The sequence below is a fragment of the Acanthochromis polyacanthus genome, chromosome 2 (assembly GCF_021347895.1).
Source record: "Acanthochromis polyacanthus isolate Apoly-LR-REF ecotype Palm Island chromosome 2, KAUST_Apoly_ChrSc, whole genome shotgun sequence".
Taxonomy (NCBI): Eukaryota; Metazoa; Chordata; class Actinopteri; family Pomacentridae; genus Acanthochromis; species Acanthochromis polyacanthus.
The window spans coordinates 41,601,015-41,625,773 of record NC_067114.1 but is presented as its reverse complement, the minus strand read 5'-3'; the positions used below and the strand labels follow the sequence as shown (position 1 = coordinate 41,625,773).

Below are 24,759 nucleotides of genomic sequence, written 5' to 3'. Positions count from 1 at the left end.
ATATCTCCATAGGGGTACAGAGGAACATTTCCAGAAACCATCACTCCTGTGTTCTAATGCTACATTGTGTTAGCTAATGGTGTTGAAAGGCTCATTGATGATTAGAAAACCCTTGTGCAAATATGTTAGCACATGAATAAAAGTGTGAGTTTTCATGGAAAACATGAAATTGTCTGAGTGACTCCAAACTTTTGAACAGTAGTGCACCTTAACAATTGTGAAGTAGTGCTTTAGTTAAATGGAAACGCTAGGTATGAGTTAAATAGTGTTCAATGACACCTTTACTACGGCATACATGTGAAGCAAACATTTTCCAGATAAACCAAAATGTTAAGCCTGACATGGACCAAACCTACAAAAACAATGAAGCCTTTTATTGAGAAAAGTGTTCAGTGTAGGTCTATGCTGAAGCCATTTTGTTCATCAGTCAGGAGAAATGAAATCAACTCCACACCAGACCACACCCAACATTAACGACTGAACTCCTCCCGTGAGCCCCTGAACATCTCACCACTGTGCCTCTTCCGGGCTCTCCGCCCACCACTGCGCTGTGAATGTTGGTGTATTGATACAGCCACATGTGTGAAAGGGAAGGTGAGAGGTGTTCGGCTCCTAATCCTCTTAGCGGCATTATGCTGAGCTCCGTTCCAGCCCTGACATGCGGTGCGCCCTTGTAGCTCCCCAAAAACCGGAGTCAGCATCTCTGCGTCCGTTGCGCACAGCTGGAGGGACGCTGAGCAGCCGGAGCTACAGGTAGGACCCGCACCTCCGCACACCTCTACACACCGCCGCTCTCTGCAACTTATTGTCTTTATGGAAGTCTTATTGATCAATGAATGATTATAGATTGACGATTCAGCTCCATCGACCTGCATCTTAATCCGCGCTGGCGTCATAATTAAACCCCAACACGCCCAGTTGGTGTTGGGGTTTAGTGTATTTTTTTAGTTGTTAACACGGAGATCTTCACGCGATGATGCTGCGCTTAATTAATGTTTCCTTAATTATCACGCACTGCACGCGCGGATTTTATCGCGGTCTTTCCGCACACGTGCCCTGGCCCTAATGATAAATGTAATAAATCCAAAATTAATCGCTTCTATTTCGTTGTAGGTTTGATGCGTTTTTTAGTCCCGCTTTAACGTATTTGACGTGTTTTCAATGGACTACTGTTTGTGGAAAGCCAAAGCCTGAGTGATTATGTAGCCATAGTAACAGGTGGCTGTCTGCATCCTCCATCAACACACACACACACACACACACACACACACACACACACACACACACACACACACACTTGAGCAGATCTGCAACATTTCAAGCAGAGAGGTGGCTACACATGTTCATGGTGAAGTGATTTTACAGATGTGTATTCTGCTCCGTCCTTCCACAGGTTGAAGCTGCTCGCTGTGGAAGATGAAACACACTTTGTGTCTGTGTGTGAGTCTCTTCTCTGTCAGCGGAGTCTTCATGCCACATAGCAGCACAGCAGCCATCAAGGAATAGCAATGCACCTGACTTAGCTTCCTGCTTGGAGTCCAGACCATGAATGTGCACTCGCCTCCGAGGAGGAGACTCAGGCGCAGCCGCGTCCTCTTCTTCGTCTCAGGTGTGCTGCTGTGTTTTGTCTACACGCTGACTCTAAAGGCCCGGCTGCCAGAGCCGCCAGCCTCCACCCGGACAGATGACGGAGCAGAGGAGGGCGGTGGTGAAGTGGTGGAGGTCCGTGTTCGGGAGGTGATGGCATCCAATGAGACTGAGGAGGAGGTTGTCTCACCTGAGGTCACCAAACCTCCTCTGGTGATCATCGTCAACAGGACAGATATCGAACAGTGTATCTATGTAGATCCTCAACCTCCCAAACCAACTTCACCTCCTCCTCCACCTCTGACCACCGCGGCTCCTTCTCCTCCCCCACCACAGCGCCCTCACAGGAAGGGCGACTACCCAGAGGACATCTTCTCAGTGGAGCAGCGACGACAAGGCTGGGTGGTCCTGCACATCTTGGGCATGACCTACATGTTTGTCGCCCTGGCCATCGTCTGTGATGAGTTCTTCGTTCCTGGACTTGAGGTCATAACCAACAAGCTGGAGATCTCTGACGACGTGGCCGGAGCAACCTTCATGGCGGCCGGAGGCTCTGCCCCTGAGCTCTTCACCTCCCTGATTGGGGTCTTCATCTCCCACAGCAACGTGGGCATCGGCACCATCGTGGGCTCGGCCGTCTTCAACATCCTCTTTGTGATCGGCATGTGTGCCATCTTTTCTCGGGAGATGCTGCACCTCACCTGGTGGCCCCTCTTCAGAGACGTGACCTTCTACATCCTGGACCTCATCATGCTCATCATCTTTTTCCTGGACAACATGATCCTGTGGTGGGAGAGCATTCTGCTGGTGCTGGGCTACATCAGCTACGTGAGCTTCATGAAGTTCAACAGTCAGATCGAGCAGGTGGTCAAGACCCAGATCAACAAGCACATGAGCATCGTGAAGGTCTGGACCGCGGAGGAGCCAGAGAAGGTCAGTTGATGCCTCGTTTGGACATGTATCTGTAGACAAAAGATTGAAGTTCTGGTTGACTTTATCTCAGGAGGGGATGCAATGCACGACGATGTCATTAGTGTTTGCTCTGATGTTGCAGTAAACAACTTGCCACTGTTTGTCTGTTTCCTTCAGGTGATTTATTAGTTAACTAGAGATGTAAGCTGCTGCTGCTTCAGCTCAGTTATTTAGCAAAGAACTCTACATTTAATATTAGCAGCTTCACATAAATTACAGCCACAAAATGGCACCTTTACTGATTTCAAAATGAGATTCTGTAGTGTCATGATGGAAATTACAGCTGTAGTTTATCTCCAGAAATATCTATATTTTTTGATAAGACATTAAATATTGATCCTTTTTTGAAAAGAAATACAAACAACCAACCAGTTTGAGGTCTTTAAAGGTTTTCGTAGCAATCTACGACTGTAAGCCGATTACTGCTGTAGAAATCTAAGACAGTAATCTAATTATTCAGTTCAGCTACTTATGAATTTTCAAAGGTTAATTGGACAAAATATCTGACCAATCAAACAATAGTTTCTTATAGAATATTCAGATGAGCTGAAAATACAAACAATGGTTGTTATTTTTTGGATATTAACTTATAGTCAACCACCAACATGGGAAATCCTTGCAAAGTCTAGTTGTTGTTCTGTATAAGTGGCAAATAGTGAAGTTTTTAAAGGCCAGTGCCAATTATTAGTGATCACAACATATGTGAACGTACTATATATTTTGCAGAAAAAATGAAAATATTTCAGTCAACCTTGCTGAAATGCTTTGTTCATGCGTCACATTTGAATCCTTGAGTGTTGATTGGTTGTTACTTGTGACATGTAGCCAATCATATAGTGCTGTGGACGGTACATTGCTCACAGTGATGGAGACGGTTGCACATTTTTAACTAGTTAATTTATTTGATCTAAAATTAGTCTTAAAATGTATACAGCTAATCAGACTTTCTGTAGATTTGAACCAATGATCGGCTGCTCCTAGTTCTATGAAAGTGAATAAATTCCACAAAATGCATTTAAAACAAAAGGTAAAGAACTAACCATGTATTAATAGAATGACACTACAGGACAAATTTAAAAGATTAGGTTAGTTAAAATTTTTTCCATCAATAAATCTCTTGAAAAGACCAGAATCAACTGTGGTATTAGAGGCACATCATCGCTTTTATTTCAACTGAATCCCTCATTCAATAGTCAATAGACCCCCAAACAATGCAGTTTTTTCTTGTTTGAGGAGAATTTTTTTTAACCTTTTTTGATGAAACAAACTGTATTTCCAAGCCAATTTTAAAAAGAGTGTAGAGATTATGAGTGTAACATTATTCGGTTTGAAATTACATTTTGAAACAATGCTTTTAGCAAATCGCAAAGGCTTCATTTATGGATATAAATTATGCAGTTGATCGATCCAGGATTTAAAGTGTTGTATCAATAATTTTACAAATTCATACGTCATTCCTCCCTGTGAGACCATCAGGCTGTTAATGGATGTTAGTCAGCTCTGCAACAGAAGCATGAAACAATTGCTGGTTTTGGTTTTTGCATTAGTCTGTGTTGACAGTAGGAAAAAATGAAGTGAATCACATCAAGTGTTGAAAACACTTGCTGTAACAGGTGCTGATTTAAAACTGTTCCATCCCAGCAAAATGGTAAGAACATCAGTAATCAAACATGACACAAAATGGATCCAGCCAAAGCAGATGTCTGTGCAGAGCAGTTGTTACTAGACATCCCATATTTTCTGTCCTTTCATCTCCTCACACTTCGACTGCCGCCTGCTCAGACACTGAAAGAGAAACACTGATTTGTGGGTCTGAGCGGGTGACAGCCTGTATTTGTGTAAAAGTCCTTTGATGCTGCTGAACAGAAAGGACTCCAGGTGTCGCAGCGATGAAGTGACCGAAATGTCACTCTGCTTCTGACACGGCTCTGAAATGCCAGCGTACAGAGACGTCATTTCATTTACAATCATTTCAAACGGACTCGAAACAAAGGAATAAAAGATTCTTACAGAACGCCTGCAGACTAAACCGCTGGAAGAGATCAGCAAACGTCTAAACATGCAGGCCTGTGTTTCCATGTTTCAAGTACCACTAGTGCATCTCCAATTAGTCTGAAGCATGTCTGCAATCAGCATGCGCTCCTTTAGTCCAAGCACCGAGTGTAATGAGGCATGCTGCCACATTAATTATCCACAATTGCTGAATGTATCTAAATGTATGCATTTTTCTTCACCATTTATATACATTTTTCACAATCCAGTGCTTTTATAGCTCTTTCTATGAATGTGTTTAATGAGGAGAACCTGTTGAATGTTCAGTAATTCACACAAAACATAAATGATGCCGTTACAGAGACAAAGGACTCAAGTAGGTGAGCGTACGAATAATTTGAGAAAAGAGGGACACATTTTAATGCATTTATCTCAACCTGGAGCAAGTTTTCTTATGTCATATTGTGTTTCAGAGCAGCATCTGGTACAAGAATTTGCTTTTGGAATAATCTTATCTTTCTACCTTTTAATCAACTAAAGCAAAATATGTGTTTTTGACAAGTAACCCTTCAGTAGTTTAATAGTTCACTCTGTGCCTTATGCAAGTCCTCTAAAAAGAAACCTGATATATTCCTGATATCACCTCTAATAAAAGTATTTTATTGTCTATATTAGGGCAGTCATTTCAACTTGACAGCTTTTTTTTTTTTTTTTTGCATCTGACTGCGTATAAAATTGCTTCTTTATGTGTTAGAACTGACAACTCCTATAATAGTTTATTTTCAGGTCCTTTAATACGTGAGACTGTTCTTGCTGCACTTTTGATTTGCTCACACACAGGAATGTAAAGCCAGTTCTTACAGAGAAGGACTGTCAAATTGGGGATAGCGGTGCACATTTTCAGACATCTGTAAGGTGTTCATAGTTCTGCACTTGGTTGGTCACGTGAAAAATGCCACAGATAGGCAGTTATTTTTAGATTTTAGAGGCGACCCCTCCAAATTGGATGATAGGAGTTAGGAGAGACAGTTTCTGAAGCTGTTGTGACCCATTGTGGTTAAAAATGTGCCAGTGGGACCAAGCTTGTACTGATCAGCTCCAGACCTGGGCCCTCTGTGGATGTCTTGGCTTTTGGCATTGGTTTCTTTGGGTCCTGTGGGTTGCAGATTGGGATCTTTGTGAATCGGGCTTGTTTCGATGCATCCAGTGGCTGCTTGATTGGGTTTGGGGAGTTTGGAGGCCGGTTCTACAGTTTGGATTCTTTATAATGCCCAGGTTTTGTAGTGTAACAGGTTGCATTTTCCTGCTAGGGGAGGAAGCTGCTATTATTGCTATGAAGGTGGTCTGCAGCAGTTTTTAGTTGGGTGTTCAGGTAACATCCACATGGATGCTAGGAACAGAGGTTTCCTGGCAGAACATTGCATTGTGAAAAGATTATCACTATTAACACCTTAATTTTCAATAACTGTAGAAAGAATAACGCATTAAATAAAAATAACGCATTTAATCACACCTTTCTCTTATTTCTGACACACCAGTAACACTGATGCACACTCCAGCCCAGTAGGTGGTGGTAATGCACCTAAAGTCTGTTTGCAGCCGTATAGAAGATACACAGAAAGTGCTTGAGTTTACATAGTCTTAAAATGTTGCATATAATCACTGTAATTGCACTTTGAGTTTGCAGTAACCTGTGAATGTATTAGACGGATGAAAAATGCAGATAAATAGAAATGAAACCAACATTTTTAAGTTCAAGTGTAAGTTCAAGTATATGTCTATTCATCGATCCAGTCAACAGAATTTATTTAAATGGAAAACTTTACTTATTGTCAAATATTACTATTTGGCAAAAAATGTGATTAATCTTGAATAATTACAAAACCTCTATTTCATTAGATTAATTTTTTAATCCCATCCCACCGCTAGTTATGGCTCGTCTGTATAAAGGTAAATGACAGTTCGAAACTCAAATCTTCTTACAGCCACAACCAGATAAACATTTGAATGGTCCAGGGGCAAATTTGAGCAGGTTTACTTGATGCTCATTTGCTCAAACACAGTTAATTTATCACTGTGCACCGTGTAAGAACCTGGATGTTGATGCAGGGCTGGAGGATGAAGTAATGAAGGCTCCACTTCAAGGCTTAAGGTTTGGTGCTTTTTTTTGCTGATTGTGAGAAACTCCTACAGCCTATAGTGTTAACTAGATTACTGGATTACTGCAAAAGCTTCAGTTCAACCAGGAACGCTGGACGTATCCCACCACCCACTTTGTCCTTTGACAGTCAGCACATTAAATTATAGCTGAGACCGAGTTTCACATCGTCAGGATTAAATCAAACGCGTTTTATTACTCGAAATGGGAATCTGAACATCTGTAATCCACACCGTCTGTCGCTGAATGTATGTCTGCATGTAGGAAAGTGAATTGCCGATGATTAAACAGTGTCTGACTTTACAGGAAAGTGAAGCTCCTCCGCCTCCTCCACCTCCTGCTGCTGCTGCTCCTGCTCCTCCAGCTGATCCTCCAAAACCTGAAGAGAAATCAAAACCAGAACCAGCTCCTCATCCTCCCAGCAGCCCTCAGTCCAGCAAACTGCTGCCAGAAACACAAGAGGACAGGACAAGACTCAGGGTATGAAAAACTGAATCTGTCATTGTTAGGCTCATTTTATTCATCTTTTGAACTGATCAGTGTTTTGAATTGAACTCCAAATTACAGACACAAATTGATCTTTCACCTTTGAACTTGTTTAATGGAGAGTTTTACCAGTTTGTCACAAAATGTCTTGAAAGATCTGCAGGTATTTAGTTAATTTTATACAGTTACATTGGAATTTACTCTAAGTTTTAAACCTACTTAAAGAAGTCTTAAAAATTCTTTAGGTCCACCCAGTAGCTTAGTAACAGCGGTTTAATTTATCCCCCAAAAAACTGTACAAGAAAAAAAAAACTCCTTAGGTTTCATTTCTGAAAATGAAACATCTGCCCACTTTTTAATGTCTCTAGATAACTCAAAACAAGAATCCTTCAGACATTTTAAAGTTAACCTCTGGTTGATTTAACCCCCCATGGGTTCAAATCCAGCTCATCGCTGTTTGCTGCATGTCATTCCCCCACTCTTCGACCCACGTTCCCTGTCTCTCTCTCTCTCCACTGTCCTATCTTTTAAAGGCAAAAAATGCCAAAGAAAATCAAAGAAATACAAGCACTGTAGGAATGGAATTCCAACGTAAGTCGAGGACCCCTCTGTATTCAGAAGTTTTTGCATATAAAAATAATCTCTTAATGCCTTGAAATAACTTGGATCTCACTCAGCACCGTTGTTTCCTATAGAATGTGCAGATCCATAAAGTCTCTACCTCTTTCCCATTTGCTGCAGCTCAGACACACCAGCTCACCTCTGATTGAGCTCAAACACTGTAAAACTACTGAATGCTCCACAATGAAATGTTGTCATATTTGAGTAATATATAAAAACATGTTCAGACCAGAAAGAGATTCTGAAGAAGAATATGGATGCAGAAAGTTACACTCTGCAGGACTGGCTCTTCAGGTTTTGAACAATAGAATTCCTGAAAGTCTGCTTCTATGGCTTTGAGACTAACATCAGCCATGACATTTACAACACCAAAATAAACATACACACGTGGACAAAATTGTTGGTACCCCTCAGTTAAAGAAGGAAAAACCCACAATTCTCACTGAAATCACTTGAAACTCACAAAACTAACAATAAATAAAAATTTATTGAAAATTAAATAATCAAAATCAGCCATCACTTTTGAATTGTTGATTAACATAATTATTCAAAAAAACAAACTAATGAAATAGGGCTGGACAAAAATGATGGTACCCATAACTTAATATTTTGTTGCACAACCTTTTGAGGCAATCACTGCAATTAAACGATTTCTGTATTTGTCAATGAGCGATCTGCAGCTGTCAACAGGTATTTTGGCCCACTCCTCATGAGCAAACAGCTCCAGTTGTCTCAGGTTTGATGGGTGTCTTCTCCAAATGGCATGTTTCAGCTCCTTCCACATATGTTCAATGGGATTCAGATCTGGGCTCATAGAAGGCCACTTAAGAATAGTCCAACGCTTTTCTCTCAGCCATTCTTGGGTGTTTTTGGCTGTGTGTTTTGGATCGTTGTCCTGTTGGAAGACCCATGACCTGCGACTGAGACCAAGCTTTCTGACACTAGGCAGCACATTTCTCTCCAGAATGCCTTGATAGTCTTCAGATTTCATCGTACCTTGCACACTTTCAAGACACCCTGTGCCAGATGCAGCAAAGCAGCCCCAAAACATTACTGAGCCTCCTCCATGTTTCACCGTAGGGACAGTGTTCTTTTCTTTTCTTCGTATGCTTGGTTTTTGAGTCTATGAACATAGAGTTGATGTGCCTTACCAAAAAGCTCCAGTTTGGTCTCATCTGTCCAAAGGACATTCTCCCAGAAGCTTTGTGGCTTGTCAACATGCATTTTTGCAAATTCCAGTCTGGCTTTTTTATGAGTTTTTTTCAGCAGTGGTGTCCTCCTTGGTCGTCTCCCATGAAGTCCACTTTGGCTCAAACAACGACGAATGGTGCGATCTGACACTGATGTACCTTGGCCTTGGAGTTCACCTTTAATTTCTTTGGAGGTTGCTCTGGGCTCTTTGGATACAATTCCAACGATCCGTCTCTTCAATTTGTCATCAATTTTCCTCTTGCGGCCACGTCCAGGGAGGTTGGCTACTGTCCCGTGGGTCTTGAACTTCTGAATAATATGAGCCACTGTTGTCACAGGAACTTCAAGCTGTTTAGAGATGGTCTTATAGCCTTTACCTTTAAGATGTTTGTCTATAATTTTTTTTCGGATGTCCTGGGACAATTCTCTCCTTCGCTTTCTGTTGTCCATGTTCAGTGTGGTACACACCTTTTCACCAAACAGCAGGGTGACAACTTGTCTCCCTTTAAATAGGCAGACTGACTGATTATGAGTTTGGAAACACCTGTGATGTCAATTAAATGACACACCTGAGTTAATCATGTCACTCTGGTCAAATAGTTTTCAATCTTTTATAGAGGTACCATCATTTTTGTCCAGGCCTGTTTCATTAGTTTGTTTTTTTAAATAATTATGTTAATCAACAATTCAAAAGTAATGGCTGTTTTTGATTATTTAATTTTCAATAAATTTTTATTTATTGTTACTTTTGTGAGTTTCAAGTGATTTCAGTGAGAATTGTGGGTTTTTCCTTCTTTAACTGAGGGGTACCAACAATTTTGTCCACGTGTGTAGCAACAAGTTAAATAATACTAGTTATACTATAAATAGCTACTTGATCGTGTAGATCTCAGGCATGACAACATAGAAATAGCATTTTTTTTCTGTTTTAAAGAGTAGAATTAATATTGTTTTATATGCTTGACAATGTGGTGGAGATGGCGCAGTCTATCATGTGTATCTCTCCAACTGCTCGATTCTTTACCCGCCCAGCTGTCACTGTTGACTCTTTTCCATTAACGTGGACGACTTGGTTTTGCTGCAATTATCGCAAACAATCCCACAATGCGTCCAGCAGCCTAGATCACTGGCACTTAACAGTTCAAGGGAATGGTATTCATAAAAAAGCTTGTTGGACAACAATTGGTAAGTTTTCCATCTCCCATCATCTTCTTCCATCTTTCCCACTGACAAATTTCTCTAGTTCTGAGCATGAGCTGACATCATCAGGTGTTAACAGTGAAATAAAGTTGTAACTGTTGGTCATCAAAGATCTGCATCACCCGGATGTTACCTGGATGTTAAATGCTGCAGTTTGATGTCTGACTTTGGGTCCTCTGGCCTGTAGGTTCGTCCCGTCCTGCAGAGAGGCGGCAGCACGGCTTCCCTCCACAACACCTCGCTGAGGAACACCATCTTCCAGCTGATGATCCACACACTGGACCCTCTGGGAGAAGGTAACCAGCAGTTTAGTCTCTGCCGTAATAAGATCGACTCTGAAGCCTGTAGGTACAAATGTTTGGAGCAAAACGATCTCAGATTTTTAAAAATCTATATGAAAGGTTTCACCATTACGTTTTAGTCAAATAAGTGATAAAATGACCCCTGTCGATGATTTAAGAGGTAGACTATTGCCAGTGAGGAGAACGTTTTAAATTTGCAGTACAAAATGCTTTTTGGAAAACAACTTAATCTAATTTCACATCTAATTTTAACATTGCCGCCCCGTCTGACAGGCTGCTAAATGTGTTTTTTGAGATTTACATTTTGCATCTTAGGATCATCTGACTTTTCTGGAACTGCATTTTTACTCTGTTCACCAAAAATTATATTTAATAATCCAATTAAATGTGACTAAAACTATTCATCCCTTGAATAAGGAAACCAAAAAATGTCTCTTTACAAATGCAATGTAATTCCTTTGTCTGCAATTAGATCTTTTAAATAACATGTTAAAATGTTTTATATTTGATTTTAAAATAAGTAAATGAGTTCACTTGTTCAGCTTTATATCAGTTAATTTAGAACACATTAAATCCCCTATTTAGCATTTGTTAGCACTATTTGAAGAACTTTTTACTCACTGTAGTTGAGCTGCAATTGGAACAAGACACAAGTTTATCAATGCACAGTATTTATCAACAATTCTAACTTCTCTACCTCCTATGAAAAGTATTAAGTATGACTGTAGATGTGTTTTGCAACCTCTAATAGTAGTCAACAAATTCATGAGTAAGCAATTAAATCTAATAGGTTAGAAACGCTTATTAACTGTTTATGTTGCTTTTAAATGCTTGATGGGCTAAAGTTCAATCTAATTAATATCATATATGACAAATAATTGTGTCAGTCGACTGAATGTTCAGCTCATGATGATGCATTGAAGCTGACAGTGACTCAGCTCTGTCCGTCCTGTTCCTTCCTGCAAGTCAGCGTAGCGTGATGAACCAGGACGACCTTCATCCCGTCCTCGAACTCACCGTGCCGCTGTTCCTCGCTCTCGCAGCCTCTCGGCCACCGCTGAGCCTTAATCAGCTTTCCAATACAGGCTAATAAAAGCTGGATAAGAGCCAGAGTACGAGCAGACCAAGCTCTTTATCTGCGTGGAACTGGTGTGACGGTCGGACCGGAGCAGGAATCTGTCAAAACGTGAACCCGAGGAGATTTAGTTTGCTGATAAATGCAACTGTGGGTTTATTTTGTGCACACATTCAGCTACGGAGCAGCAGATGATGTAGTATTTGTTGTGCTGCAGAGGTTTTCTGTGACTGGCAGGAGACGAGAACCAGGAATCTGACTTAGGCTTGTGGATCAGTTTGAATCAGTACAGCACTGTAATAAGATTAGAATTTTTATTTGTTTTACTTTCTAGTAAATTATCCTCTGTGGGGGGGGCTTTTATTAAAGACAGAGTTAATAGGGAATCCAAAGAATAAAAAATCCCTTGGCACTCTCTGAATAATCAGTTATGAGCCATTACAATAACAGATTTTGGGTTCCCAGATTGTGGCTTCCAGTAATTCTTCATAACATTTGTATTATAGCTCTTAAATACCATGAAGGTTCGTCTATTGACTTGTTTCAACATTTCTGCTGCAGGGCTCTATAGCATTTACAACAGTAGACTTCGATTATTTTAAGAAGTCTTTATTAACAAGTTAATATGTAGAATTACCACTGACTAAAACCTATTAGAAAGTGAAGAGCTGTAGATGCTTTATTACCCTTTTAACCCGTTTATGCATACCCCCTGACTCTATAACACCCCATGAAATTAAGCACTCACCTTGTCTGATGTATAACAGTACATGTGTATGGCAGATGAAAACTATAGCAGGTAGTGCTGCAGTTTCCAGTTTAACCTCATGGGGGCAGCGTTTTCTTCCCATTTCAATGCCTGAACTCAGACACAGTGATACGGAAATGTCTGTGCGACTTATTGTCACAGTAGCTATAACTGATGCTATTTGGGCACCTTTAGTTTGGAGCTGCATGTTTTTTACTTGGTGGAGGCAGTTAGCCAAAGTCGCATCATGTCCAGATGTTTCACAGCTCAAAAGCTGTTTGATGGCAGAAAATGTGCACTAAATATCAGGTGTTGATGGTAATCAGAATATAAGGAGGAAGAATTCTTTCTGGAGCTCTTTAAATGTGGAGTTTAAACCTTTTCTGTGGCTGATTTTTGCATTTACTTTCATTTTATTTGATGCTAATTAACTTCTCATGGAGCCCCAACAGGACAATAATTATTTACCATGAACATTTATAAGTGTGAATGATTTTATCTCCAAGAAAAGATTGAAAATTGAATACTTTTGGTGAAAACAAATTTGTACTTTATGTATTTTGTTCAGCAGTGATCCTACTAAAATGACTTTTACATTTTCAGTTTCCTACACCTTTAGTCTACAATGTTACTAATAAATATCAGGTGAAAGCACTGAGGTTTAGATGTACAGTTGTTGGAAGGGAGAAAATACACCTGTAGAGATACCAAATTTGGAATTTCAAATATTTGTTGCTTATAAATTGTGAATTATTTTGAGACTAATATTGTATGACAAATCTTTGTTTAGGTTAATAAACATTTTGTGAACAAATTCTAGTTGTAGGAATCCGCACACCAGGGGGCGCTGCAGTAAAGAAAACTGGCTTAATTCTACTTGCATTCTCTGGTAGTTTTTAGATGCAGTGATGGTTTGTCAGAAGGCAGAAATGTGACACTGCAGAACAATAGTGAAACGCAGAAGTTAAAATCATTACTGTGGTTTCCATCCTAGAAGCAGCCCTTAGAGGGGCAGTAAAAACCCCCGGCCCGAGGAAAGTCAGAAGAGGTAAGAGCGACTACGAGGAGTCGCCTGGCTGTAGTGGTTGTCGTTTTGTGGTTGTGGGTTTGTGTGTTTCGTTGTCTCTGTTGGTTTATTGAACCCTGAAAAGAACATTTAACATCTGCTAGAACAAGTTGCTCAGTTGTCTGGCCGATGACCTCCTGTCTGAAGAAAATCCAACCACGGTGATGACTTCTTTATCAAGGTGTTAGTTTGGAGACGACTCCGACTTAATGTTCTGTAAATGTTATGAAAGTCGGGTGTTTCGACATTTGTTGATTGAATCTGTAAAAAGTGCCGAGATTTTTTGGCCTTGAAACTCGAATAACAAAACTAGTAACTGAGGAGTCACATGACTGGAGGAGACTGATGATGTGTGTATCTGCCAATCAGAGACGTCCTTTAATGGTGATGTCAGAGGGGAGGGGCCTATTCAGAGGAAAGGTAAGATGTTGAAACGCTGCTGTTGTGTTTGTGTTTTTAGTTTGTTGTTGTGTTCAGTCTGGTTCGCTTCTGAACCAGGTTGGTTGTTTGGTTGCATGCTTATGTTAGATGGTTGTTTGTATCTTGGATAAGTGCATGTTCATGTGTTTGTATCCGTGTTTCTGTGTTGTGAGGATCACTGACCTTTTTCACACGCTGGCTGTTTGTACAACTTTGAGTAAAAATCTCGGGCTTGTTAAAGAATCTGTTGGTGCATCAAAGCCTCTTTAGTTCTGACACAAAGCTTCCATGAGGGCATGGTTGTTAGCAGGGCTTCTGGTCTGCAGTACAGATGGGTTTTATTTGTAGTTATGTATAGAATCTCACACACGGGGGGGGGGGGGGGGGGGGGGGGGGGTAGTGGGAACATATCACTGATATTTTCAGTTTTCTTGGTAGATTCTAATGCAAAATATTGCAGTTACCATTTTTAAGACCATTTACTTTTATTTCATTGTGTAATTTGATTGTAAAAATAAGCAAGAAGACATGAACTGGTATATAAAGGTCTCTAAGTGAGCCAGCTCCTGTCTACCAAGAATTAATCTGAAGTAAAGAGAGCTTAGATTGTAGGCCATGTATTGATAATTAACTTACTAGTTTTATTTTATGGAGGCTCTCTACTGCTGCTTAAAGGCCAGAGTGTGAGAATAAAGTCAGCGGCATGTCGACTCACTTTGTGGAAGAACATCATCTGAAGTTTCTCTTGAGATTTGTCTGAGCATCAGTTCTCTTAATTTCAGCCAAGAACAAAGTAAAACCTCTTAACGTCCCGTCGACGAGCAAGTCTTATCACCGCCACGGCGAAGGTGAGTCTGATGTGGAACATTTAACATCTTTAAGGAAAAGTACAATCTGACATTATGGTAAAATTATACAGTCATGTCTGTCGAATCTTTCTCGTAGTAATCTGAGATGAGCTGGAAACATGCGTTAGCCTAGCTTAGCATAACGACTGAAAGCAGATGGAAACCACTAGCCTATCTGGGTCAGAAATAGCTTTGCAGCAAATGTGATTTTCACACAGCAGAATTAATAGATGAAAGAAAAACTAAGATTTAATTTTCTCAGTCTGTACCAATCCTTGATCAGAATATTTAGACCGACAAGACTAAAAGATATCTGAATGAAAACAGAGCAGTTAGTTTTTTTTTAAGTTTCCAAGTGTTGCACATTCAGTGAAGAGTCCATCTGTCACTGTGACTAAAACAGATAAAGAATCTCTTGAGCTTTGTTGATGCTGCGTCAGATTTGAGTTGCTGTTAAGAATTTTTGGAGCAGCTTCCAAACGTCATTGACTCATTGTTACAAGGCGGCTGTTCTTCGAAATAAGAGGAACAAAAGGCTGCGATCTCTGATCTAACTTTGATCTAGTGATGGAGACTTGTCGTCTTTTATGGTTCTCCAAAATATCTCTGATCAGCAATCAGTTTTCCAGCTGTGACTGAGGAATGCTGAAACGTAGCCAAGTTGTTCAAACGGTTTATTCTGTTTAAGGAAAGGTTTCTTTGCTGGAACAGGTAAAATTCAGATCAGGAGACGATGTCCAGCTTTAAAACTCCAGAACAGCATTTAGAATAGTTTTCTGCCTTAATGACACCATTTTCACAACCGGCAGTTAGTCAACTTTATTGTCAATGCCGCCGTATGCACAGAACATAGAAGGGATAGAAATGCCGTTTCTGTCAGACCTGAGTGCAAACATGCAAGAAAAAGTAGAAAACTAAGAAGAAAGCAATGCAATGGATCATGCTATAGTGTACCAAAATGCTGCCTGGCTGGTGTGCAAGTAGATATTTCCAGATGACAGTACATTACATTTACAAATGTGAAAACGTGCATTATATTGTAATTGGTGCAAACTAAGATGCAGCGATAATATTGTGTGTTAATATTTCCAATATGTTTTTGAAATACTTCTGAATTAATCCTAAAATGTACGTACGCAGTGTATTCTTAAAGCTAACGCTAGCATGCCAGCAACTGGGCAGACATTAACAAACACATGAGCCCCTGGAAACAAGCTGATTTCAGGTTTTTAACATTTTTGTAAAATAGATTAAAGAAATTCAATTTCACTTTTTTCTTTTTTTAAAAATGATTTATAATTTAGCTCTGTCATTCTGCACAAAAGATATTTCTGAGATTTTTGTCCTTCTTGTCATGATTGTTCTGTTTCCATCGAGGTGCACGACTTTATATTGCAGTAAAAAAAAATTCACAGTGAGTAAAAACGTGACGGGAGCAAAAAGAAAAAAACACCTGTTGTAGTAAACATATTTTGTAATGTTCTGGTGATCTTTTAGAGAACATGGCACAGTATTTTTGGCCTTGGTGGGGGTGCTCTGCCAGTAGGACTCTGATTTTTGTTCCATAATCAGATGGTTTAAGGCCAAAGGAGGATTTTCTCCCCAATCAGTGTGTGGGTTTGTTTGTGCGTCACTGTGTGTAGTAATGAGGTGCTTCAGAGTCATGAGGTGCTCAGTGAGAGTGGAGCTGCTGGAGGCTGGAGAGGCCTCGATGAGCGCGACTCAATCAGAGCTGAGAATTAACATGCAGATGGGACGATGTGTGTTGATGTGAATCCCTCCCCCTCCTCAAGTGAAGCACGTTTATCTCCAATCACTGCCACCCATCTTCATAGCACACAGCACCAGTCTGTCAGATCAACGTTAAAAATCTGTCAAAGTGTCACACAGCAATCATGAGTTACATTTACTATGTTACCTAAACTTTATTCAGGTAGTTTTAATGCAGAACACTTTACCTTGACTTCATTTTTAGAGAAAATATTTCTGTTTACTGGTTTACATTTTGAGAGAATTTTACGACATTTCTAATCAGAGGACAGCTGTTGGGATGGTCCCACCTGGCTCAGACCGACGGCCACATGCAGCCCAGTTTGATCTGAAGTGGGCCAGACCAGTAAAATCACTATAAATAACCACAACTTCAAATTTTTCCTTTGCTTTAGTGCAAAAAAGTACATTCTGAAAATGTTCACATTGATGGAATTATCTTTTTACAAAACATTATGAACAACCTGAAATTTCTTTAAAAAAAACAAACAATTTCAACAACATTTTGCCTCAGTTTCTCATTTACACATTACAACTTACAGATCAGACGTTATCTACAAAGACATAAAACCTTAAGTTACAGGTATCTGGAACTGAAATAGTATTTTATCTTATGATCAAAAGGACAAAAGTCAGACAAAAGAACATCAAAAATGAGATGCAAAGCGACAAAACAATGGATAACTGACAAAAACGTGACAAGAAATTACACAGATGACACAAACGACACAAAAAGCTCGAAACAAAACGGCAAAAAAATAGACAAACCACACAAGCAAGACCAAAAGGAAACACAAAACGACAAAAACGAGAAACAAAACGATGAATAAACCAAAACACAAAATGACAAAAAAGACAAAATATGGCAAACGATGCACAAAAATTTGTGCATCGTCATATTTTGTCTTGTTTTTTGTCAAGAACAATGAACAATCTGGTGTTTTACTTTATGATCAAAACAACTTGTCGTGGCCTGGAAATTATTTTTTCATTTATAGTTTTACAAATGTAAAATTTGCAGTTAATGTCTTTTGTGTCATTTTTACATTTTACGAAGTTGTTCCACGGCCGGATTGGACCCCCTGCCGGCTGGTTTTTGTTGTGTAGATATTCATTCTTTTTCTTTCTTCAGACGTTGATCACAAGCCAAAGTCTGAGCCGCCGTCTGCTGCTGGACCACCAGGTGGCGCTGCAGCCGAACCGTCCACATCACAACCTGTGAAGACTGAAGAGACTCAGAAGACGTCAGAACAGCCGGAAGAATCTAAGGTACGCTCAACTTTACTGGAACTAAGTCTCTCACAGATTATTACTGTTTTCCCTTTGTGTTAAAAATCAGCCGTAAACTTGAGCAGGGTCTGTTTCCTCCTGACATCCTTCATGTCTTTAAAAAGCTTGAATTCAGTCACTTCTTTATTAAATCTCCACACCTGGGAAATAAGAGGCCTCGACGAACATTGAAGGAGTCCTTAATGTTTCCCTAAACCTGAATAAATGAGCTCCAAATTCATATTTCTGCTTTTATTTTCCATGAAACATCCTAAAAACACACAGTTCACACGATGAAACAGCATTATTGTCAATGAGTCATATTTCTCTTGTGTGCAGACTGACAAAAAACTAAAACAGGATTTTAGAAGTATTAGCAAATCAGTCTGGTAGTCAGTGAAGAAACGATTTTGCTGCTTTTGTGTTAAAGAGTGGCAAGTTGGTGGCAGATTAACGGACATCTTAGTGCAAATAGTTATGCAGCTTTTATGCATTTTTCCTGAATTTATCTTCACAGATATTTATTTAAATACTGATCCTTTTTTTCCGTTGCAGCAGCAATATACTAAATACATAATTCAGTAAAACCTCTTATTCTTACTTTTACTGACATCATTCATGCAAAGGAATCAGACATAATCCAACACTAATCTATTAACCCTCCTGTTGTCCTCAGCAAAAATATTGTTTCCTCGTCTGAAAAAAATTCAGCAAAAAAATTCCCCAAATTAATGAAAATTTGCAAAACTTTCAGGTGGAAAATTCCAATAATTCCTTAAGTTTCCCTTAAAGGTTTTTATTTAAAAAATGCCCCAAATTTGGCAAAACGTTCTTGTAAATATTTTCAAAAATTAGTAAAAATCTTCCAAAAAGAAATCCTAAAAATATGTAAAGTGATTACATATATATCAGTAAAAAAAAATAAGATTTTCTGTAAGAATGTTCACATAAAGATCAACCAAAATCCAGCGAAATTTTTATGTGAACGTTCTTAAAGAAACATTTGTAACATTTCTTTTTCTTTACCAAAAAATGTTCAAAGATTTCCCAAAAAAGTTGAAAATGTGGACATCAGAAGTTTCACTGTGACAATATTGTTTTTTTTCCCCCACATTTAAGGACAACACGAGGGTTAAACATTCAATCCATCCTTAATGTTAACCAAACAAACAAAAACAGATGTAAAGTCTTTTATTTTTATCTGTTAACTTCCTGTTTGGTTTGTAGAGAAACAATCTGCAGGACTAAAGAGTGAAATGTTCTCATGTTGTGATGTAACAGCTGTCAGATTGACTTGTTTCTGTGTTTTCTGTCCTTCAGGATGCAGCAGCGTCAGCAGGAGGATCCGAGGGTTCGGACGGCAGCGGCGAGGACGACGACGACGGCGACGAGGAAAGCAGCGAATCCAGCGAGAGCGAAGACGACGATGGAGACAAAGAGGAGGAGAAGGAGGAGGAGGAGGAGAACGAGCCGCTGTCCTTAGAGTGGCCTGACACCAGGAGGAAACAGGCCAGCTACCTGTTCCTGCTGCCCATCGTGTTCCCGCTGTGGCTCACGCTGCCCGACGTCAGGAACCTGGTGAGGACGGACCGCCGTCACCATGGCAACCAGCACCTCACCTTAACGATGTTTAGAGGAGTCTGACCCGTACAGATTCTCAGCTGGTTCCACTGGTTTTCATTCAGTTCATTAACTGTTTATGAAGTTTTGCTGTGTTTAATTTCAGGGTTTCCTTGTTTTGTTGAAGCTTTAGCTCTTTAATATTGAGGTTTTGGCATGTTGGTATCAACGCTTTGACATTTTGATGCTTTAATATCCAGGTTTGGGCCATTTTGCTGCATTAATCTACAAGTGTTTGACGTTTTGGTCCTTTATTATCCGGGTTTCTATTGTTTTGGTGCAGTAATATACAAGTTTTTGATTTGATTTAGTGACTTAATATACAGGCCTTTTATTTTATTGAATTAATTTCCAGGTTTTTTTTTTTTTGGTTTTGTTGCATTAATATCCAGGCTTTTCATTTGTTTTAGTGCGTTAGCATCAAGTTCTGGATGTTTATTGGATCAGTATTGAGGTTTTTGATGGTTCTTGTGTCAAATTCCTGCATTTAGACGTTATGCAGCGTTAACTTTCAGGTTTTAGACTTTTTAGTGCATTAATATCAAGGTTTTTTAGTTTTTTTGTGTTTATATCCTTTTTTTTTTTAGTGTTTTGTTGCCTTAACGTCCAGGTTTTAACATGATGCTGTGTTAATATCCAGGTTTATTAACTTGTATTTTACACTTTATGATCATTGTAAGTATTTAGATGAATGTTTAAAGGAAGTTCTGGACTCAGTGTTAAACTTTTCTTTTTACTTCCTGCACCTTTACATTAAGTAGTTCTAAACCTTTAGTTGTAGCTGAACATAATTAGTCATCTGATGGTGGAAACTGATCTCATGTCAGTTTAACAGATGTTATTACATCACAAACATCAGTTATTTAATGAAGAAACAGTTTATTCTTCTGGATCTAAATCTTCTGTGGCTGTTTCTGCACCAGTAATGTGAACAAACGTTTGTGTTTTCCAGGCATCCAGGAGATATTTTGTCGTCACGTTCCTCGGCTCCATCCTGTGGATCGGAGTGTTCTCCTACCTGATGGTGTGGTGGGCTCATCAGGTCGGTCCACTCTAAACACAAGAACGCACTTCCTCTGAGCTCCGCAATTATTTCCTTTCCTTAGAGAACCAGATAACAGAACGGAGCACCACATTGGCTAACATTACCTAGAACTCTATTAAAGTTGTAGGGATATTTCTAATTTCAGATGATGTTCCCATGGGGTAAAAGTTAACTAAGATATTCAGAGGAAGTTTGCAGATTGTTTTCAGGACAAACATGGTCCTGGTGCTTCTGACTCGATGCATCCACTCTGGTTTTAGAGACTGTAGGTTCCAGATCAGCTCACCGGTGAGGAGTCACTAGTTTGGTCAAATTCCCGATGTGCACCGAGAAGTGGTCTGGAACACAGATGTGGTGTTGATAGTGAAGCAACAGCCTGACCTGCTAAAGCTCCACAAACAGTCCTGGAACTTTCTGATCACCTCTTTAAAAGTTTTAATCTGTGTTTTGATTGTTGCACATTAAAAGAATATCCAACCAGACAGATAAAAGCCCCTCTGAGGACGTTTCTTTATTCTTCTGTCTGTTTGCAGGTGGGTGAGACTGTCGGCATCTCAGAGGAGATCATGGGTCTGACCATCCTGGCAGCTGGAACCTCCATCCCTGACCTGATCACCAGCGTGATCGTGGCCCGCAAAGGTCTGGGAGACATGGCCGTGTCCAGCTCGGTGGGCAGCAACATCTTCGACATCACTGTGGGGTGAGTGACGCCTTCAGTGAAACCCTTCTGACCTCCTGGTTTACCTGAATAACAAACATGTGGAACTAAGATTCCTGAACATATTAGTCCTTTGAGTGGTAATCAGACCAACCAGGACCATAAACTGTGGTGTCGTTCGGAGTTTTTCTTGCTCTGTGGCCTGTGGGAGGCGACTACAAATGACAAACCCATTGATCAGTCAGCATACTGTACGCTGTGCTGGAATAAATCCCACAAAACCACAGTTAACAAAACAGTGTAAAAAAAAGTTTTTTTTCTACACTGTTTTGTTAAATTACATTACAGTAACCCAGACAATATGAAAAATAGAAATATACTTGATAACCCTTTCAAAAAAAAATAATAGTAGTAATAATATAAAAATAATAATATAACATCCACAACAAAAATTTTTATTCTTTATTGATGGTAATTAATTATTTAACATTGTTTAGCTGTAAAATTACAGTATATGTCACTATTTTAATCTGAAAAAATATTTTACAGATACTTGCCCTTATTTAAAAAAAGTTTAAGGATTGAAAAGAGGTTGCAAATTAGTAATAACAAAATAAAAATATTTCAGTTTTTTTTCAGATTTTTTTCCACTTGTTTTGTTAAATTACATTACAGTATCTAGTAAAATGAGAAGATACAAGAAGATGTAAAAAAATTAAAGATTTTTTTTTTTAATTCCAAGCTATAATTAACATCCTCATCAAAACCTAGATTTTTATTACTGGTAAATAATTCTTTAAAAATGTTTGACTGTGAAATTACACGATATTTTACTGTATTTAAATCTGCAAAAAAATTTCACAGATACTTGCTATTATTAAAAAAATAAGTATATTAAAGATTTAAAAAATGTAACAAAATTTCCCTTCGGAGAGGAATAAAGTGATTCTATTAAGTTACAAATAATGTCCAGTAAACTTGCAAAAATAATACATTTCTACATTGATGGTATGAAAAAAAGCTGTAAAATATGTGGAATGTCCTCATTAATAACCTGTATTTAAACAAAAAATCAGTAAACTGCTCTTTTACAGTGTGACTGTAAAGTTACTGTTTAACTGTAATGAAATCAGCTAAAAATATTTGTACTATTCACCATTTTTACATTTTTTTCTGGCATCCTCACTATCAGATTTTTACCCGTTTTTTTCACACGATTTTTTTTATTTTTGTTTGCACTGTAGAAGTTAAGTAGAAGTATAAATGCAGTCAGTCCAGTTAAATAAAGAACCTCAGAGTTGTTTTCTAGTAAATCGGTGCTGACAGAAGTCTCTGTCCGTGTGTCTGCAGTCTGCCGGTGCCGTGGCTCATTTACACTCTGATCCATAACGGCGACCCGGTAACCGTCAGCTCCAACGGTCTGTTCTGCGCCATCGTGCTGCTCTTCCTCATGCTCCTCTTCGTCATCATCTCCATCGCCGCCTGCCGCTGGAAGATGAGCCGGATGCTGGGCCTCACCATGTTCGTACTGTACTTCGTGTTCCTGGTCCTCAGCGTCCTGCTGGAGGACCGAGTCCTCATCTGTCCCATTTCTATCTGAGCGGTACTAGAACTCGTTAGACGGAACAACCGAGTCGTCCAACACTAAACAGGAGAAGGAAAACTCCACCTGTACCTCATTTCTAGTTTGTTGTCGACGTTTTCCAGCAGTTTTGACCCTCTGAGTGTCTAAACGGTCACATTTAATCAACTATTAACCCTGCCATGCATGGTCAGAAAGGATTTTTATTCATCTTAAGAACATTCAGAAAAAACCAACCACAATCCAGCGAATTTCGCTGGATTGTGGTTGGTTTTTTTGTGAATGTTCTTAAAGAAAATAGAAGTTTTACTGATATCTATGGAATAATTTTAGATATTTTTAGGATTTTTTTGGAAGATTTTTACTCATTTTTTGAAAATATTTACAAGAATTTTCTTGCCAAATTTGGGGGATTTTTTAATGAAACTTTTGAGGGAAACGGTTAAGAAATTATTGGAATTTTGTTCCTGAAGGTTTTGCAAATTTTCAGAAATTTGGGGGATTTTTTTTGTTGAATTTTTGGATTTTTTTCAGATGAGAAAACAATATATTTTGGTGCTTGTAAATGAAGACAACAGGAGGGTTAAGTATTATAAGCGTTCCTTTCAGTGTTATCTGTTGAACTAATTGTGATTAATATTGGCTAATTAGACAGAATAATATTTATATAAATATATTCACATGTCCACTCAGCTGGACAGTATTTTTTTTGTTTTGTTTTAGAAATATGTATGGAACAAACAAATACGAAACAATATTAGATTTTTGACTCCATTGGATACAGTTTTCTGACATTGATATATATTTTTCTCCTAATTACAGAGAACATCAGGTCTTTTTCTACTCTAGTTTTGATCCACTGAATGGTGCAGACATAAAATATTAGTTTTCAAATGTAAACATTTACTGGACAAAAGAAGAGAAAAAAAACTATTTCTGTTTAAAATCTTTCACTTTCACGTGACATTTTCCAACAAAATTGTCAACTTGTAGCCCTACAGACTGATATTTAAAGCCGATACCGATGATGATGCCGCCGCCGTGCATTTTAGTCTCATTTTCCTGCACGTGTAGGTGGTCCTTTTTGAAATCATTATTTCCTCTTTGTCAGACTGCTGAGTTTTGGTGTAAGTTCTCAGCTCTAAAAACAAGACATTTCTGTTTTTAATTCTGTAAAATTGACATTAAAAAGTCAAAAGACTGCTGGAAACATCTGATGACAGCCTGATTAACTCCAACAAAACTGATCAAAGTTCACAAAACTAAACCAGAGCAGGAATGCAACAACCCCAGCCTGTGTCTGGGTGGAGTTTTCCTTCAATCCTGTGACTACAAAGCTTCTGAGGAGACTTACTTAGGTTAACGAACCACTTTAGATCCATTTGTTAGTGGAGAAACACATTCACTGTGCAGCAACTCACTGGATGCAACTTCAGTTTTGTATGTTGAGTATTTTCTGGAACGTTCCCTGCATTTAACCAGACTAGTGTTTGTTCCTGTTTAGTGTTTAAAGGAGTTTTTTTTGTGTGTGGAAACGTGTTTCTGTGCGTCGCAGTAACTGGAGAGAATCTGTATGTGAGTGAACCGTGTTAGAAAAACTGTCGTCACGTTACCGTCGTGTTAACGCTCTGGTCAGACTGAAGTGGATGCAAATGTAGATTATTGATATGGAAACTGTCAATATTTCAATTTACAATTCCATGCTGCAATAAATTATTTTTTTAACAGTGAACTGGAGCTCTGGAGTTTTATTAGAGGACAAGACGAAGAAGTAAGATAGATGTGGTGCTGTCAGGTTGAAAAGATGGAGTTTTCTTCTTTAAAAGACTTCAATGTTGCTGTGGAAGTTTAGCTGCAGACTCAGATGATTTAGGTTGAGAGTAAAGGTTTACTGATATCAGAAGTGGTGACACCGACAGAGCAGCAGTTCATGCAAAACAGAAGATTCTCTCTGATCTTTGGGCTTATATTGTAGTTTGGAGAAGGTCAGATTTAGATTACAGACCAATGTGGAGACAACTAGTCTGCCCGTATAAAGACCATTATGACCTTAGAAAGGGGAAAGAGTAATTTTTCCTTCACAAATGTGAGATTTTTTTTATATTATTGGTGGAAAAACAAAAGTCGGAACTAGGTGAATTCAAACTGC

The 24,759-nt window shown here is 39.0% G+C and overlaps 1 protein-coding gene across 2 annotated transcripts; it reads left to right on the top strand.

Moving 5' to 3' along the window:
* The first annotated feature begins 442 nt into the window (after window positions 1-442).
* Window positions 443-24,342, top strand: LOC110956506 (sodium/potassium/calcium exchanger 1-like). Of its 2 annotated transcripts, XM_022202048.2 has the most exons (12): window positions 444-753; window positions 1,394-2,520; window positions 7,016-7,189; window positions 10,395-10,503; window positions 13,327-13,380; window positions 13,768-13,818; window positions 14,601-14,666; window positions 17,569-17,705; window positions 19,026-19,283; window positions 20,278-20,367; window positions 20,904-21,070; window positions 22,379-24,342. In XM_022202048.2, exons 2-12 carry the CDS (start codon window positions 1,546-1,548, stop codon window positions 22,626-22,628), a joined length of 2,331 nt encoding a protein of 776 aa, XP_022057740.1. In that variant the 5' UTR covers window positions 444-753; window positions 1,394-1,545; the 3' UTR covers window positions 22,629-24,342. The 2 variants fall into 2 exon arrangements, with proteins under 2 accessions (XP_051800907.1, XP_022057740.1); XM_051944947.1 differs by lacking the exon at window positions 13,327-13,380 and having other exon boundaries at window positions 443-753.
* Window positions 24,343-24,759: the final 417 nt, after the last annotated feature.

What these genes read in the sequence shown, in the direction of transcription:
- LOC110956506 (XM_022202048.2), top strand. Translation starts at nt 1,546, where the DNA reads ATGAATGTGCACTCGCCTCCGAGGAGGAGACTCAGGCGCAGCCGCGTC. An exon ending in AACAGCCGGAAGAATCTAAG is followed by an intron (nt 17,706 to 19,025) that starts GTACGCTCAACT and finishes TCTGTCCTTCAG; the next exon opens with GATGCAGCAGCGTCAGCAGG. An exon ending in TGGTGTGGTGGGCTCATCAG is followed by an intron (nt 20,368 to 20,903) that starts GTCGGTCCACTC and finishes GTCTGTTTGCAG; the next exon opens with GTGGGTGAGACTGTCGGCAT.